The 16,030-nt window shown below is 38.7% G+C and overlaps 2 protein-coding genes across 8 annotated transcripts in view; one reads left to right on the top strand and one right to left on the bottom strand.

Moving 5' to 3' along the window:
- kmt2bb (lysine (K)-specific methyltransferase 2Bb) overlaps nt 1–12,014 on the bottom strand; it is a 33,340-nt gene extending 21,326 nt beyond the window's left edge. The window contains exons 1-11 of one of the 4 annotated variants that reach the window (XM_055047967.1): nt 11,698–12,014; nt 9,352–9,430; nt 7,891–9,242; nt 5,538–7,815; nt 5,271–5,452; nt 2,853–2,975; nt 2,575–2,761; nt 1,570–1,801; nt 1,420–1,487; nt 1,057–1,314; nt 840–946 (exon numbers count right to left, since the gene is read on the bottom strand). In XM_055047967.1, coding sequence (XP_054903942.1) covers nt 840–946; nt 1,057–1,314; nt 1,420–1,487; nt 1,570–1,801; nt 2,575–2,761; nt 2,853–2,975; nt 5,271–5,452; nt 5,538–7,815; nt 7,891–9,242; nt 9,352–9,430; nt 11,698–12,006 — 5,175 coding nt within the window. In that variant the 5' untranslated portion in view covers nt 12,007–12,014. Of the gene's footprint in view, nt 1–839; nt 947–1,056; nt 1,315–1,419; nt 1,488–1,569; nt 1,802–2,574; nt 2,762–2,852; nt 2,976–5,270; nt 5,453–5,537; nt 9,243–9,351; nt 9,431–11,697 lie in introns of all 4 variants that reach the window. The other 3 variants (XM_055047964.1, XM_055047966.1, XM_055047965.1) reach the window with 3 other exon arrangements.
- Nucleotides 12,015–13,350: 1,336 nt separating this feature from the next.
- On the top strand, nt 13,351–15,701 carry psenen (presenilin enhancer, gamma-secretase subunit). 4 transcript variants are annotated; one of them, XM_055047993.1, is made up of 4 exons: nt 13,351–13,450; nt 13,804–13,885; nt 14,074–14,178; nt 14,981–15,701. In XM_055047993.1, the coding sequence occupies exons 2-4, from the start codon at nt 13,825–13,827 to the stop codon at nt 15,118–15,120; spliced, it is 306 nt and encodes a 101-aa protein (XP_054903968.1). In that variant the 5' UTR covers nt 13,351–13,450; nt 13,804–13,824; the 3' UTR covers nt 15,121–15,701. The 4 variants fall into 4 exon arrangements, with proteins under 4 accessions (XP_054903968.1, XP_054903967.1, XP_054903969.1 ...); XM_055047992.1 differs by having other exon boundaries at nt 13,358–13,446; XM_055047994.1 differs by having other exon boundaries at nt 13,376–13,450; nt 13,807–13,885.
- The last annotated feature ends 329 nt before the right edge of the window (nt 15,702–16,030 follow it).

Genomic DNA, 16,030 nt, shown 5'->3' with positions numbered 1-16,030 from the left:
CAGGCTGTAATTCAGCCTTAAAGGGACAGTTTCTCAATTAGGGTTTTATCACAGAGATCAAAACTGTCAATATCAAATTTGCAGTTGATGATTATTGGGCGACTGTATTTATTGCAAATTCTGAATTTTGGACACAAAGGTCAAAACTAAAGTAGTTTTTTACCATCTTGAAGATTAAAACTGTAGTTACATTTGTTTGGGGGTTGTATATGCACAAAAACAGACAGGAAGTAGTCATAGGAAGTGATGTGCCACCAAACATTTCCTGAGAAAGGACAATGTAAAGATGCAGTAACCAGTCAAATAAGATCAATTCACTTATTTACTTAAACCTCTATGGCGTTTAGCTTGTTCAACTGCTTTCACTTTCATATCAGACAGTTACTCTGACAGAAATGTTCTGTTCTCAGTACGTTTCACACAGGAAGACCATTGGTGGCACGCAACCTTTTACCTCAATTTCTTGTGTAAATGATCCTCACAAGGTTTATGCAGGTTTCACCAATTCAAATTTAAGACTTTTGTATGACGGAAACATGCAAATTAAATGCATATTATATCATAATATATTATATTATATATTCATGTGTATGCATAAGCAGTGAGCATGTTTGCTGAAATTGTTTATTAACCGCACTTTATTGAGTCGTTGGCTGTTGCATGCCCCGAGTCTGGACTGTACTTGACCAAATTGACTCAACTGGTTAAACATCTCACATTAGCAATTAAGATTCAACCTCCAACACCACATGTTCTAGTCTTAACCTGGATGTAGCCTCCAAAAGAGCCATTTACTGTAGACCACAGACGATCTCGGAGTTTGGATTCTTATTGCTCACCTTCTCAGGTTTCCGACGAACCTGTGGTACCCGATGTGAACTGGATTTACGGTGTCTGACTTCGTCATCTGAAAAGTCTTCAAAGAATCCATCCAGGGAAACAAAGTCTTTATAACAGAAGAAAATTTACAATAAATTTGAATAAACTACAATATAAAGCGACTGTTGCTGTCACTAAAAGGCATTACCAGCTCTGGTTTGCCGAGTCTTAGGTTACCTTGGTTGAAGCGCGATCCAGCTCCCCTCCTCCTTGCTGGTGAGGCAGAGCTAGATAAAGCTTTGTCGTCTAGATCAGAGTCATAATCCACCAGGTCAAAATAGACTCGAGGCTTCACCACACGCTTTGGCTGCTTCCTTACTGACGGACTGTGACCGTCGGTGTTGGGACCAGATGGCGAGTCCCCGCCACCCTCGTTCCCTTCGTCATTGCTTGAATAACCCCCACTGAGAGACGACCGCCTCCGCTTAGACGAACCTTACCCAAGCAGAAAAGCAAAATTAACAAGCATTACAACAGACCGTTCATTGTAAAAAAAAAAAATAATAATCTTTTGGTTTGCACAGTAAAGCTGCAAAATACTTTTAGGAGCTGTTCTGCCACTGAGTCTCCGTGCTTTCCTCTCTTCAATCTGATCACACCTCTTATACCTAGGGGGAAAAGCAAGAAAAACCAAATTATTTCTGAAGACTGCCGTATAAACTACCATCTACACATTTATGCTAAACTTACACACAACACTGTCGCTTGGTGTTGGGACCACCAAACTTAGGCTTGTCGAGGCAGTTGATGCACTTCCCACAGTCATCTTCGTGGTTGCAGCCTTTGCAAACACCACACCTTCGAGAGCGGTACCCGAATGGCCCGAGCCCCTTTTTCTTTGCAAAACTGGACGGCTTTTTCGTCTTTATTGCCTTTGGATCCGACAGGCTTGGGCTGTCTGACTCTGAGGGAGACCCAACATCTTCAGCAAGAGAAACAAATCAAGAGGTCATAACCTTTCACAAGCAGTAAAGATATTTATTGCCTTTTGTTATGTTAAACCTATTCGCTAAGAGACCCAAAGGAAACACTTGGGGGAGGGTGGAAGATACACAACCAAGTTTAAAAATACCTGTTTGGTTTTTATTTTCCTTTTATAGAAAATTATTATATTTTCATTATCTGAATGTTCTATATTTGTGAAAATGGAAAGTGTGCAATGTCTGTACCCTAATGACAAAAAGGAAATAAAACAATATCAATAAATAAATAAAAAAAAATCCACCCCTGTACCACTAGGGTCTATTATATGCAGATGCTGCATAAAAACATATAGGAATACCTAACAAAATTGGTCTTTTTCTTACATTTGTATGTACAAATAGTGCTAAGCTTCATATAATGTTTGATCATTGTTATTAAGAGCCACTGTTTATGTGAAAGAACCTCTGGACAAAGAGTCTTCTGGGCACTAATAATTTAGCTTTTTAAAGTGTTTGTTTCTTCGCAGTTCATATAAAAAAACATACTTGATTCTATTAAACAAACTAATGGTGGTAATTTTATAAAAGGACATGCATTACTCCTCTAAAATTAGTAATCACTCTTATTATTTCAGTCACTTTAACGCAGTCATGCAAGTTGTTCAAAAAAACTAAAAAGGAGAAATTAACTTCTAAATTTACAACACTACATTCACAGGAATGAAGATAGCATCCTATGAAACAAAATGCTGACGATCATAATTATAACAACCTTTAGCGTTAGCAGACGGGGAGATGCAAGATCTTTCATGAAGAGGCAAGGCACTCAGTCGGGGAATGTCGTCAGTGACCATGGCTCGGGGCTGACCCAGTACCACGGAGGCAGCGCGACACACGTGCTTAATTCGCGGACCTCCTGCTCGGCGAAACTCCTGGCACAGTGGGGAGATAAGCTGCGGCTGAGAAGAAAACAACAGGATGGATGGAACTAGACACTTTTAAGACAGATCGATGCTTGTCCCTATCAGGCTTATTGATCTGAGGACTCACTTGTCCTTGAACTTGCTCAGTCTTGACAGGAACCTCAGGACGAGGAACCTGTGCCCTGTGCTTCCTCCTCTGTCTTTTAAAAGCGATTTCTTGAGATCTGGAGCCAGCAGGACCGGATAACAGCTACGAGAAGAATAAAGAAACAAGACACCTGCTCAAACAAACAAAGCTTTGTGTGCTTCTGTTAATCAGGAATACAGGATTGGTCTGTAACAGGTGGAAATCCATTTGTGGTCATAGAACTGAATGCGAGTATCATTGAACAAAACTGGAATGAACTGGACCAGTCTGAAATAAACAGATCTGAATCCTTCAAAGGTAAATTCAAATTTAGAATTTTAATTCGAAAGATGTAATTCAATGCTTCTCAATTCCAGCCCTGAGGTCCTCCTTATCTGCATGTTTTAGATGTCTCTTCCAGAACAGCTTATTCAAATGATGGCATGACCTCTTCTGCAGCCATCAAGAACTGCAGAAGGCTGTTAATCACCCATAAAATTCAATCCAGGTGTGTGGCAGAAAGGGAACATCTAAAACATGCCAGGCAAGGAGCCTGGGAACAGGAATTGAGAAACACTGATGTTTGGTTCTGATGTTTTTTGACAATTGCTAAGCATTTTGTCAAGTTAATGACCAATAATTTATATATACAGTACAGACCAAAAGTTTGGACACACCTTTTCATTCAATGAGTTTCCTTTATTTCCATGACTATTAACATTTTAGATTCACACTGAAGACATCAAACTCTGAATTAACACATGTGGAAATATATACTAAACAAAAAAGTGTAAAACAACTCAAAATACGCCTTATATTTTAGTTTCTTCAAAGTAGCAACCTTTTGCTGTGATTACTGCTTTGCACACACTCTGCATTCTCTTGATGAGCTTCAAGAGGTCGTCACCTGAAATGGTTTTCACTTAACAGGTGTGAACTGTCAGGTTAATAAGTGGGATTTCTTGCCTTATAAATAGTCATGAAAATAAAGGAAACCCAACGAATGAGAAGGTTGTGTCCAAACCTTTGGTCTGTACTGTATATATTAAAACAGAAATGTTATGGTGTAGCCTGCAGAAGAATTGTGACGACTGACAACTTGACAGCTGTCCCACAGACAGTCACTGACATCCTCCACTAGGGGGCCTCAAAGTGTTATTGCTAAAGAAGCTGGTTGTACACAGCGCTGCAGTCAAGCATATTGAAGGAAATTTAAGTGAAAAAATGTTTTCTCAAGGGTCACACACAACAGAGATAAGTGCAACACTAAAATCGGTATGAAGAGAGGACAATGGGCTACAATTGTCTCAAGAATAATTTGCAAACTCATGTCACCTGCTGGGGTTAGTCCACCGTTTCCTCAAGTCCAAAGGTCTAAGAGGAAACTTAAGAGCACTCAATGCTTCGCTCTACTGACAAACGATAGAGGAGTTGGTTTTATTTTCCTGAACTGTCAACGGTTCATGATTTAATAACCTTGGTATCACTAAACTGAATTGACTCAATCTCTATAGAGAACCTGAAGAATTTTCAAGAGACACCAGATCCAACAATGCAGATGAGCTACAGGCAGCTTTCAAACCAACCTGGGCTTCCATTACACCTCAACAGAGCCACCTCCATGCTATGCCACACTGATGCAGTGATTCATGCAAAATGAGGCCCAGTCAAATATTGAGAGTGTATATTGAACAGTACATGGACTTAACTTATGTAGGTTGACATGCCGAGTTAAAATTCCTTCTTTATCTCACGTGAGATTCTAATGTTCTGAGACATTAAAAATAATTAATTTTTATCTTCTGTAAGTCATAATCATCAGAACTTTCACACATTGTTTGTTACAAAATCCATTCCATACTATTCCAAATTCAAGTTTCAAGATTTCTTTGGAACAACAAGAGCATTTAACACCAAAATTAAAAACAAATAGTAGAGAACAAACTTAATTTAAGCTTGTTTAAATACAAAACATGTGGTCCACTGCTTCTCTTTGAAATCAAGGTAATACTTTGTAAATAGAAGAACACCCAGCAGATCAATGAGACAAAACTACAGGTTGGTCTCATTGTAAAACTGAAGCGCTCATTAAGCATGATTAGACTTGTCCAATAGAGGGGAAAAAAAAAAGAAAAATTTTGTATGAAAAAAATAATGTTTGATTTTTCCAGACATGGAAAATGATACAAGCAAATTTCAGACATTTTGAGATTGAATAGGCAGTGAATTTTGAACTTCCACACATACAAATAATCAACAGAAATAATAGGTCAATCTAGTGAATCTATAGGAGTTTCAATATTTAAGCTCAATTGCTGAAATAAATTAACTTTTTGATTGTATTGGAATTTTGTTAAAATGCACAAAAGTAGACCATCTCTTTATGCTAAAAATTTTATTTGTGATTTTCAACCTTACCCCAGAAGACTTGAGTTGTTTCTGCTGGTCGATTTTAATAAGTTGAACCTTTGCTTTCCTGAGAAGATTCAACATTTTTTTATTTGCACTAGTGAGGCGTGCCCTTTGTGGCGCTCCCTTCTCTATGTGTCCCAGAGAAATGCCTTCGACTGTGCCTGACTTCTGTACAGACGACGGCGCTTCTGTGAAAACAAAAACGTAAGTGCTCTATTAAATGCCTTTATTTTAAATATTTATCAGAATCATGTCTAATTGTAATTGTCTTACTTGAGTCCCGCATAGAAGTGTGTTTCACTGCCAATGCTTCCTCTGTGCAGGGCTTCAATGCAACAGAATTAGGAGACCGAAGACTGACTGAAACCTTTCTCACCACTCCAGGACTATCCAGGTCTTCGATCTTGATCTTAGACTTTTCCTTGTCTACGCCTGTGTCCCGCTGTCTCAGACTGATGCTCATGACCTCGTCGTCCAGTCCCTCGGCTAAATCAACCGGAGGCAAAGCAGGTTTACTCACAGGCTCGAGTTCTTGTGTGACTTTGCTTTTTGCAAGTCCCAAAATGGGCTTCTTTAGCCTCTGATAAATCTTCAGATGAGCCGCCTGCTTGTTGAATTTGGGTGGACTCTTCTTTTTCAGAACTTCCGAGAGATCCGACGATGGTTCTGGGAGCTTATCCGCTGGGGTAGATAAAAACAGATCCTCACATTTGCTCTCTGGGGCTTTATCCAGTGTATACAACTCCTCGCAGGAATCTTCAGGGAGATTCCACTTGAAGCTCGAGTTCTTCAGAGAAGGTTTCTTCTTTTCATTTTTCTCACTCTTACAGTCAAAAAACAGGCTATCGGCCAAGTCGATGCTGTCCTCCAGGTCCTGAGCCGAAAACAGGTCAACATCCAGCTGAGCTTCACTCAAAATATCCTCATCATCAATTGGAAAGATGGGAGACAGCGGCCTTTCTGCCCCATCGTCTCGTCTCTTCCCTGGACGAATGTTCAAGCCCAGCTGCAAACCCTTCTTCGGAGAGTGCCTTCGAGGCAACACGGACATCCCAACATCATCCATGAATCTCTGTGGGGTCTTGATCACTCGAGAGGATCTTGCACTTACAACAGGCATAATGAAGTGCTTGATATTTTTTACAAACTTTGACTTACAAGGCTGAACACTAACAACATCTGGCTGTCCTGAGTCCACTGGAGTGTCTGCTTCTTCTTGCTTCAAATTATCTTTCTCCATTCCCATTTCAATCAGATGGGAAATGATTTTAGACTGGGATTTGGACTTCTTAGCTCCAACAAAAGGCAGGCTTCTGTGTTTCTTTTTGTACTTTTTCTGTACTCCAATGAGTGTAGACTCTTGGGATGGGATGGGAGCTTCCAGCAGGAGAGACCGGTCATCATCACCGTCAAAAGTACTTTCACCTTCAGGGGATTTAAGCGGGGCAAATTTTCCATCTCTGCCTCTGTGCCTGTGCTTTTGGCGTTGGCCAATTAAGGATTTGCGTTTCTTTTTTAGTTTTCTGGAAGATTTCTTGAATGATGATAGTTCACCTGTTTGACCTGAGGTCACCACTAACTGCTGACTGTCCACAATCTTCTCAGTGTCCAACAACTGCTGGCTTTCCCCCAACATCTCTCTGTTCCCCAACATCTGATTTTCCTCCAATTGCTGACCTTCCCCCATTTGTTGACTTTCCTCCAATTGTAGACCTTCCCCTAATTGCTGATCTTCTCCCAATTGCTGACCTTCTGCCAATTGCAGACTGTCTATAGACTGCATGTCTGGTTCCTCTTTTACTGTTGGTTGTATCTGCTTTTCCTTTTCTTCTACAAGAACAAGCTCCTGTTTGGTCTCAGATTCTGGTTCTGCCCTCTCCTCCACTACGCGACTCACCTCTTCAGCTACAGGCTCAACATTTTCCATTTGAATAGGCTCCATGTCAATAAAGTTGACTGTGCCAGGGACTGCATCTACTGTGGTGTCAGGCAAAACAACAGCTTTCTCAGCCTTCTGCTTTTTAACAGACTTCTTCTTCTTTGCTTGTTTATTATTTCTAGGTTTTCTGGGTTTGGAAGGCACAAGTAATGGTTTGGCCTCTTCAATCTGTGGTTCTAGCTTGTTCTCCAATGACTGTGGACAGACTTCATCTGCTGTTTGTGAGGGAGTGTCGGCGGCTTTTGGACTTTCCTTTTCAAGAACTTCGGAAGAGTTTAAACTGGTCACCTGTGGTGCGTCTTCGACTAAATTAGGACATGAGTTTATTGGAAGAATTTGAGGAGCAGACTCCTCAGATGAAACCTGAGAGGGAACTTTATCTTCCACTTGTGGCTTTTCTTCTTGTTGGGAACTTTTCCTTAGCCTTCGTTTCCGAGTGGTGGCAGGTTTTTTGTTGACAGATTTCTTCTGTGGTGACTCAAGGCTTGAAGTCCTTCTTCTTAGCCTTCTTGAAGGAGTGGTCTCTGTGTCCTGTAAAGATAACTTATCCTCTTGATGCTCTGGTGGATCTTTCAGGTTGTCCTCTTTGTTTTCAGGCACCGGGCTAACCTGCTGAATCAGAAAAGACGGCTTTGAGCTTTTATGTTTGCCAGGAGATGAAACCTTTTTAATCTGAAGAGGTGGTACCTTCCCGCAATCTGCTTTAGTGATTTCTTGCGTGGGAGTTTCAGGCGCAGGATCTGCTTCAGGTTGCACTTGTAAACTTGATGTTTCCGAATCACAGATGCTTTGGGGATCCTTTTCAACATTTTGCATGCTTTCCAATGGGGCTGCACATTCCTGTTTTGATTTTCTACCTCGTCCCTTTGTGATCTTCTTTACACCGGGGCCACTAGGTGGGGTCTTATCCACTTGGCTCACAGTCTCTGTTTGTACCTTGAGGGTATCTTCTGCCGGTGGGGTTTGACTTCCAATTTTGACTAAGGATAAAGTCCAAATATATTTTCTCCGTTTTTTCTTTCGAGATGAAGTTTTTCCACTTGCCTGTGCATCATATTTAGGATTTCTGGTCTTTATTAACTTTATGCTTGGGACCCTCATTTCTTCAGTTTTAACAGCCAAACTTTCACTGGCATGTGCAAGTAAATTTTCAGGTGCTGTGGCTAATGAGCCTTGGTTTTCTGGCACTGTAATATCTTTATTTAGCCTTCTGCTCTGCCTTCGTCCTTCTTTCCTCACCACTGGTTTGGCCTCAGCCTTTTGTGAAACTTCTGACTTGAGCTCATCCAGAACAGTAGCAGGTTTAGTCAGACTTTCTGTTTCAGGTACACAGTCCATTACGTTATTAGAGAGTTCGTTAGCAACTCTTGTGCTTCTACGTGTCACTTGTTTAACCTCAGAACCCTGCAGTGGTGCTGCTTTCTTTTTCTTTAAGTCTTTTGAGTTCAGTTTCTGCTCTACAGATCCACTGACCAGGTCCTTAACCTTGGTCAGTTCCTTCTCTTTTGATTTTTGGTCATCAACTACAACTTTGGCAGTAGTCTGACTAACAGGCTCCGCTATCTTGACAGCAGATCTCCCACGCCTCCTTGTAGGTATGGTCGGCACTCCTTTGTCCCCAGTGTTGAGTTCATTGTCATAAGACTCGGTTTTTAGCTTGATGTGAGCGCTTAAAATCTGATCACCCTGAATGTCCTTAACATCGGGCTGGTCCTGCACATCTTTCAGTTTTAACTTTTTATCTGCTTTTTTCTGGGGCTCCTTTATATTTTTCACTTTCTTTTTGGCCACCAACTTTATTGTAATCCTCGGTGCAGCTGCTGAAGCTCTGCTCTTGACTGACCCTTGGTCCATAGTGTTTTTTCCTTTTGAAGTTTTCTTTGAATCCTTCACTGGTTTTGTTTCAAGAGATATGTTGTCCATTTCCTCCAGAGCTTTCACATCTTTTACAGGATCAGGTGGGACAGCCTCATCAACTGCTGGCACTTTTTGTGGTGGCTTCTCACTTTTTCTCCTAGATTTTGTGCTGACAGCATTTACTGCAAAAAAGTAAATCAATAAATAAAATTATATTTCTTATAAAAAATATAATTGATCTCACATATACTTCATTTCTGCTGCACAGTTTTAAATTTCAAAACGGTTTACCTTTGGAAGAATTTTTTTGCGACATCACAGATTCTGCAGTGTTTCTTTTGTCAGCTTCAAATCCTTTGAAGTCGTCACCCTTTACAAAAAATAATAAAAATGATTAATTGCCCACATACACTTAACAATGAGGCACAGGCAACAATTAAACAAACACCAAATGTAGTTTTACAAAGGAACAAAGCTACAATTCAGATAATTAAAACCAACATTTTCAGGACCACTAGTATTATTTTCCTGATGGAATGCTCACGTTTTGTCTGCCTGTTCACACAAAGGGAGGGCATATTAATGTGAAACATAATGTATGTTTAATCAGTACACCAAACCAACCAATCTGGATGGAAACCTTACTCCGTCAGATCATAAGTTCTAGGTCAAACTAAGACAATCAAAAATGGAGATTAAAAAGGTTTGCAAATAATCCCAAAAATTGTCCAAATTCAAATACTGAAACATTCTTTAAGTTTCGTTTTTGACTATATCTCATTTTCTTTGCAGCTAAACTACAAATTCACTCAATTTTAAATTTATTGGTGCCCTTAATACACTCACCTGAAAGTGTATTGAGGGCAGATCAGATGCTGAAACTCATAGAAAGCAACGTGGATATTTTCAGTGGCTAAAAAAGTAAAGATTGCATATTTTTCTAATATTGTGCAGATTTAATATCTACAACAAAAATAAGCACTACATTTTTCAGGAAGCAGCTCATTAGTCAAGTAGTCTAAGTAGTGTCTCCTTGATAAACCCATTATAACAGATTCTAAGAAAGTCATACTTCTCTATGCAATCAGTTGGACTACATTTTAGATGTTTTGCACCTGCAGAACTATGTTCTTGCATGTGCAGCAGACAGAGTTGTTAGTATTCTAAAAAATACACTCAGATGTAATCTATGAAACATGGACGCAAGGGAGAAAAAAAGGTTATAAAAAAGATTTTGATTCAACACAACTGAGTACATTTATGTCCATAACCATTACAGTTACAGAAATAGGATCCATGTCTCTGTGAACGCTACAGCATAACTATTGAACGGCTATTATAGTTAAATATTTTATTTCAAGGTAATAAGGTTGGTATTACACATTTAATAATGTGTTTATGAAAAATACAGAACTATGATTGAGTTAAAAATAGGCTTTAGGAGTTTGAATTAAGAAACATAAGCATACAGGCTGGAACAGTGTATTATTGTATGCAGCTGTCATTTTCTATCACTGCAACATCTTTTCTTTGCAATAAATAAATATACACGTACATAAAAAAGCAGTTCATACCATGAAATCAGACTTAAAAGTTTTACTAATACCACATAATCAGTGACCACGGGGGAAATAATTCAAATTAATGCGATAGTCAAGGTCTACATCATGTTTACAATCCAATGCAAACTCAGAGCTCTGCGTTAAGTAAAACCCATGCTTTAGTTAATGACGGTCACGCCTTCGCTGATGTTATAACAGCTACAACGAAAAGTTCGTCTGTAATCAGCAACTCCCTCCAAACACTTACAATGTTCTTTCTACCTGCAGTTGGGTCTTGAATAAGATCTAATAAATAAGGACCACTCACTATTAGTTGCGTTTCAGCCCTTAAATGTGTGAGACCAACATGTGTGACAGTGACTTCGGCACACTTCTGGAGACCCTTTTAAACATGCCCTGTTTGCTAACCTTGGCTAATAGCTAGCTAACCCGAAACGATTTACTCCCTTGTGACAGTTAAGGAGCTTTATAGCCACAATATAAAATGTTATGTAACTGTTTATATGCACTTTATACTTTGCCAAACACAAGACGTGTCTTATTTAACCAGACGTTAGAAAAGCATTTAGCAAACATAGTTAGCGGCTACTCTCTGCAGAGTACGAAGGCGCTAGCCTTCCTGCTCTTTGTGTTGGCTATTAGCAGGCTAGCAGATATTATGGCCCTGTAACGAAAGGGCCATACGTAGAATAACTGCGGCGCATGTTTACAAGTGCCCAGTCTGCATTTAAAAATATTAAGGTTATCAATTTTTTACCTTTATTTTTTTTTATTCTTGGAGATCAACTCGGAGTTCCATGCTAATGTGACTTTAAAAAGATCTGCTGACAGAATTAAAGTGGCATTTTGTGTTTGGAGTGTTCAAATGGACAGCTCAACTATGCTAACACTGGTGATACCGTTTAGCTTGAAGCTAAAGTTAACGTTAGCCTGCCAATGGGATGTTGACATTTCTCAATGGCACTAAGCAGTCATACAGCCGTGGAAAGCACTCATTCTTGCGCATACACCGATCACACTAAATGCGTCAATTTTGAATACATAACCCACTTCCTTAATGTGTATGGGACCTTACCTCTTCACTTCCACTAGAGCTATATCCAGCCTGGCCGAGGATCTTGTGGCTTGCCTCTATCCCGAGTAGACGCAAGTGCGACTGGTCTTCATTTAACGAAAGAGCCAGGTTTGCGGGCCTTGGCCCTCCGTTAGTCACATCATCAGCTTCTGAGCTTGATCGCCCGAGTTGCCATCGCTTCTCAGAGCGCAAACGACTGCGCGAAGACCAAGGCCGACCGGGGAAACGACCTCTGGCCGTAGCAGTTCCACCTTGGCCTCCTACGGCAGCCGCGGTTGCTGATCCGCATCCCGCTGCCGCCGCCATCATTGCTTCAACAACAACACACCGACGGCTAGCACTTCGAGGGGGAGACAAGAGGGAAGGCGCGAGATGGGAGGGGGAGCCGCAATGATACAAGGGAAACTGAGTTTTTTTGTTGTTTTGTTTTGGGGGGTTCACTTAGTGGAGCATCAATGGCATTTACAATATCCATCTGAATTGAACAACTTCGTTAGCTCCAATGGAAATTTAAAATACTGATACAGTAAAATAAAATACTGAAGCATTAACATTTTAAATGGTTCAGATGTAACCTACTTTTTCAGTGGAGGTAAACGATTTTAGAAGCTTGCGTACAGTAATTAATCCAATAAAACTGATAAATGATTAAATAAAAATATAGTAATGAGAAAATGACCGATAAAGCTGTTGTTTACACAATTTCTTTTGTGAGATTAAAACATAACTTCATTGTTGTCTTACCATCGCAGCACAGCAGATGGCTGTATGCTGCATATTTTATACCAAAAATAGAGGAATATTGAAGAGGTGCATTTCTGTAAATTAGAATATCATAAAAATTTAATTCAATTATTTAATTCAATTTAAAATGCAAAGCTAATATTTGTGTATGGATTAACTACACACAGAGTGATTCTCTTCAGGCGGTATTTTAAAAAAAAAATTATAAGTGTCAAGTAGTGAAAACCAAAATACAGTTTCTCATCAGATTAATTAAAACCAAATGACTGGATTTTTTTGGCCCTATAATGACATAAACACTTATGGGAAAACCTGAACTGACAGTTGTCACAAAAGGTTATTGACATTTTCCTCAAGTAGTTCACTGTTTACTTTTTATATTTGATTTACTTCAGTTTTTTATGCCTGTCAAAAATAGTTATGCTCTTGTATTGTTCAATGAAAAAGCTGCATTTGACTCTAAGACAAGAAATTGTTAAATTGTCTTCAAAGTATATAAACTATGTTTAAATGAACGAACAATTCATAAATTAAACGTTTGTCCTCCTTCCAGGACAGGACAGAACAGTCATGAGTCTCAGACCCTCAATATGTAGTATTTGGGTAAATATGTGACATTCCAGGTTGATCGGAATTTCAATCAAAAAGATTTGAAAATTAAAATTTTGTGGAGAATGTATGAAATGGTATACTAGATGTAAAACGTTTTTGAAAGACAAAATATGTTTTTCCCCCTCTACATTTAAAATAAAGAATCGAGTCTCCAAAAGTTTATGTTTTTCTCCCCTTAAGGGTATTTGACATTTTCTCATTATATTTATAAATTTGGGAACAAACCTTCATTGTGCGTGTGTCTAATTCGTCTGTACACTAGGTGGCAGTATTAATTCTAAGACTGACTTGTGACTACTGGAAACAGAAGAAAGGTAAAAACGACGAAGAAGAGGGGATTGAGGAAGCGTTTATTTACTCGGTTCTCATTTTCAAGAATCAGCTTTGAAGACTGTAGGTATGACAGGACGCCATTATACAAATATTGTCAATGTATGTTTAACATGATTTAAAAGATGTTGCAGAAAGTGAATTATGGCAGTTTTTACGAAGGTGGTGTAACTGTTAGCAAAATGCTAACGTTGCCTGAGGCTATTTCAAGTCACCTGACAGCGGTTTAGTACATTTATAAATAAGGTTCTCCAGTATGTTTACCTCGCTCAAGGCCTTTGATAAAGTTGGTTTGCTTTGCTAATTCAGTGGCTAGTCATCTTTTAAACGTAGCTAATTTTGCCATGTTCCGTTTTCTCACGTTTATGTACCAAAGTGGAGCTAGCTCTAAACATCTCGGAATTTTGTTTCTTCCTTCAGCAGGGCCACTGAGCGTTTACCATGAACCTGGAACGACTTCCCAACGAAGAGAAACTCACCCTTTGTAGGAAATATTACTTGGGTAAGAAATATTTGAAAGGAATGCAAGCAGCTTTAGTTGTCAATATATTTTGCAGTTGTAATTGCTATAATCTCGTTATGGAGCCTAAACATGGAAACAGGAAGGGTGGATTACATATTAAGTCCAGGAGTCATAGCATGATTTGGTTTCCTATACCTTTACATACTTGTGTTTTCTTGTGTTTTCAGGTGGTTTTGCTCTTCTTCCTTTCCTGTGGCTTGTAAACGTTGTTTGGTTTTTTAAGGAAGCCTTTATGAAGCCGCCCTTCACTGAACAGACCCAAATTAAGACGTGTAAGTTTCATGGACATTTTGGTGCAGAGTAATTCAAATGAACTAAAATTTAGTTAAATGCGTAAAAACATATTAATAGGTATTTTTGCAAAAGTTTTACAATGGGTTATTTCTTAAAAAATAAAACAAAACAAAAAAACCTAAAAGAATATTGAAACAACTTTTGAATGATATTAAGATCATGCATCTCGGTTCAAAATTGAGATCACTACATAACTTTAGATTCACGTTGAAACCTCTCAAAAGATCCAAAAAAATCAACATGTGAAGCCAGATCTATACCTCTAAGCAGTGTAAACAGCCTCTGTGTCCTGTTTGTTGCAGCAAATCATCATATCACTGTTAAAAGCAGTAATAAGATATTCGACTATGGAACAAAAATATGTTCAGTATTTTTTTTTTCAAATGAACATGACTGTTAGTCCTAATATCAGAATAAAAGTTATTATATTTTTGTCAACTTGTGATTTTGCATAGACGAATAACGTGTGAGCACACAAAGAAAATCACTAGATTTTTATTTTGTAAATAATAACCCTAAATAATTGCAAGGCTTGGTTTATTTGAATGAATTACTACCAGACACACTTGTAGTAACATGCATACTTTTTACCGATGCTAGTCCATTGATGACGGCTTCTTGATTTTCTTTCTTATTTTAATCATGCGTGGACTAGTGGTCAGAGTAATCAATCTTAAAAGCTTTCTTTCAATTTTTATGCCTCAATGCCAAAAAGTGTCCAGGGTAGATGATGTACATTGCAAGTTTTAAATTAAAATATTTTCTCATTTTCTTTTCCAGATGTGAAGCGATCAGCAGTGGGTTTGTTGTTTTGGGTCACAGTACTGACGACATGGATCACAATTTACCAACACTTCAGAGCACAGTGGGGGGAAGTGGGAGATTACCTTTCGTTCACAATTCCACTGGGCACGCCTTGAGACGTTTGACCTCCAACCATCCTGGACCAAAGAATTTTAAGAAGAATAAGAAATTGGTCTTTGTAAAATTTATTACCTATAAATTGTTGATACTGTAGACCTCACACTTTTCTGTATGTTTTTAGTTTAGAGCCTTTTTTTTCTTTTTAGTATGAGCTAACGGTGTGTTGTCAGTGGATATGCATTCAGATTTGTTTAGGTGAGAAAACTGATCTGATTTCACTGCTTTTTTTTCTTTTTCTAAAATGTTGCTAAATGACCTTGTGCACTCAAGGTGATTTTTACTTTCTGACCAATAAATACCCTTAATCTATAATGTCTTTTAAATTGTGTGTAAATGTTAAGGTGGGATTGTGACTTTCTTCTATAAAAGCCACAATTTTAAATAAATAAAAAAGGGATTGTGGGACATAGTTACTATAAAGTCATAACTATGAGGGAAAAAATAGTAAATTTGACTTTGAGAATTGAGTTACAATGTCATTTTGATTTTTACTGTCAGCCATTTGTGATATGCAGTGTCAAATTGTCAACTTTGAATCATAATTGAAATAAAATGTATCAATAATTTTCAGTTATAATTACCAGATCTAGAGTAGTCATCAATTCAGGTTTTAATGCTGCAAGTTGCATCATAACTGTGACTTTGAAAATCTTAAGGTATATCTCTAAAACGGTGTTTTTAGGGAAGGTAGGCATCTTGCCTACCTTTATGATACACTTCTTTCTGCACCTATGAGCCTATTTTTTACTTTTCCTCATTGTGACATGCCTCTCAGACAACCAGTGGCGCCTGTTATGAAACTCAATAACTTAATCCCTCCAAATGTCCCCTCTTGGCCATCATCCTGTATGAGTCATAGCATAATCAGGGCCACTTTTAGTCGCAGTCAAAGCTTAGGTACCAGGT

This window comes from Poeciliopsis prolifica, unplaced genomic scaffold (genome assembly GCF_027474105.1).
Source record: "Poeciliopsis prolifica strain line A6 unplaced genomic scaffold, Auburn_PproV2 SCAFFOLD026, whole genome shotgun sequence".
NCBI lineage: Eukaryota > Metazoa > Chordata > Actinopteri > Cyprinodontiformes > Poeciliidae > Poeciliopsis > Poeciliopsis prolifica.
This window is presented reverse-complemented; position numbering and strand designations above follow the sequence as displayed.

Coding starts and splice junctions, on each gene's coding strand:
- psenen (XM_055047993.1), top strand. CDS start 13,825: ATGAACCTGGAACGACTTCCCAACGAAGAGAAACTCACCCTTTGTAGG. Junction 13,886..14,073: donor TTGTAGGAAATATTACTTGG/GTAAGAAATATT, acceptor TTGTGTTTTCAG/GTGGTTTTGCTCTTCTTCCT. Junction 14,179..14,980: donor ACAGACCCAAATTAAGACGT/GTAAGTTTCATG, acceptor TTTCTTTTCCAG/ATGTGAAGCGATCAGCAGTG.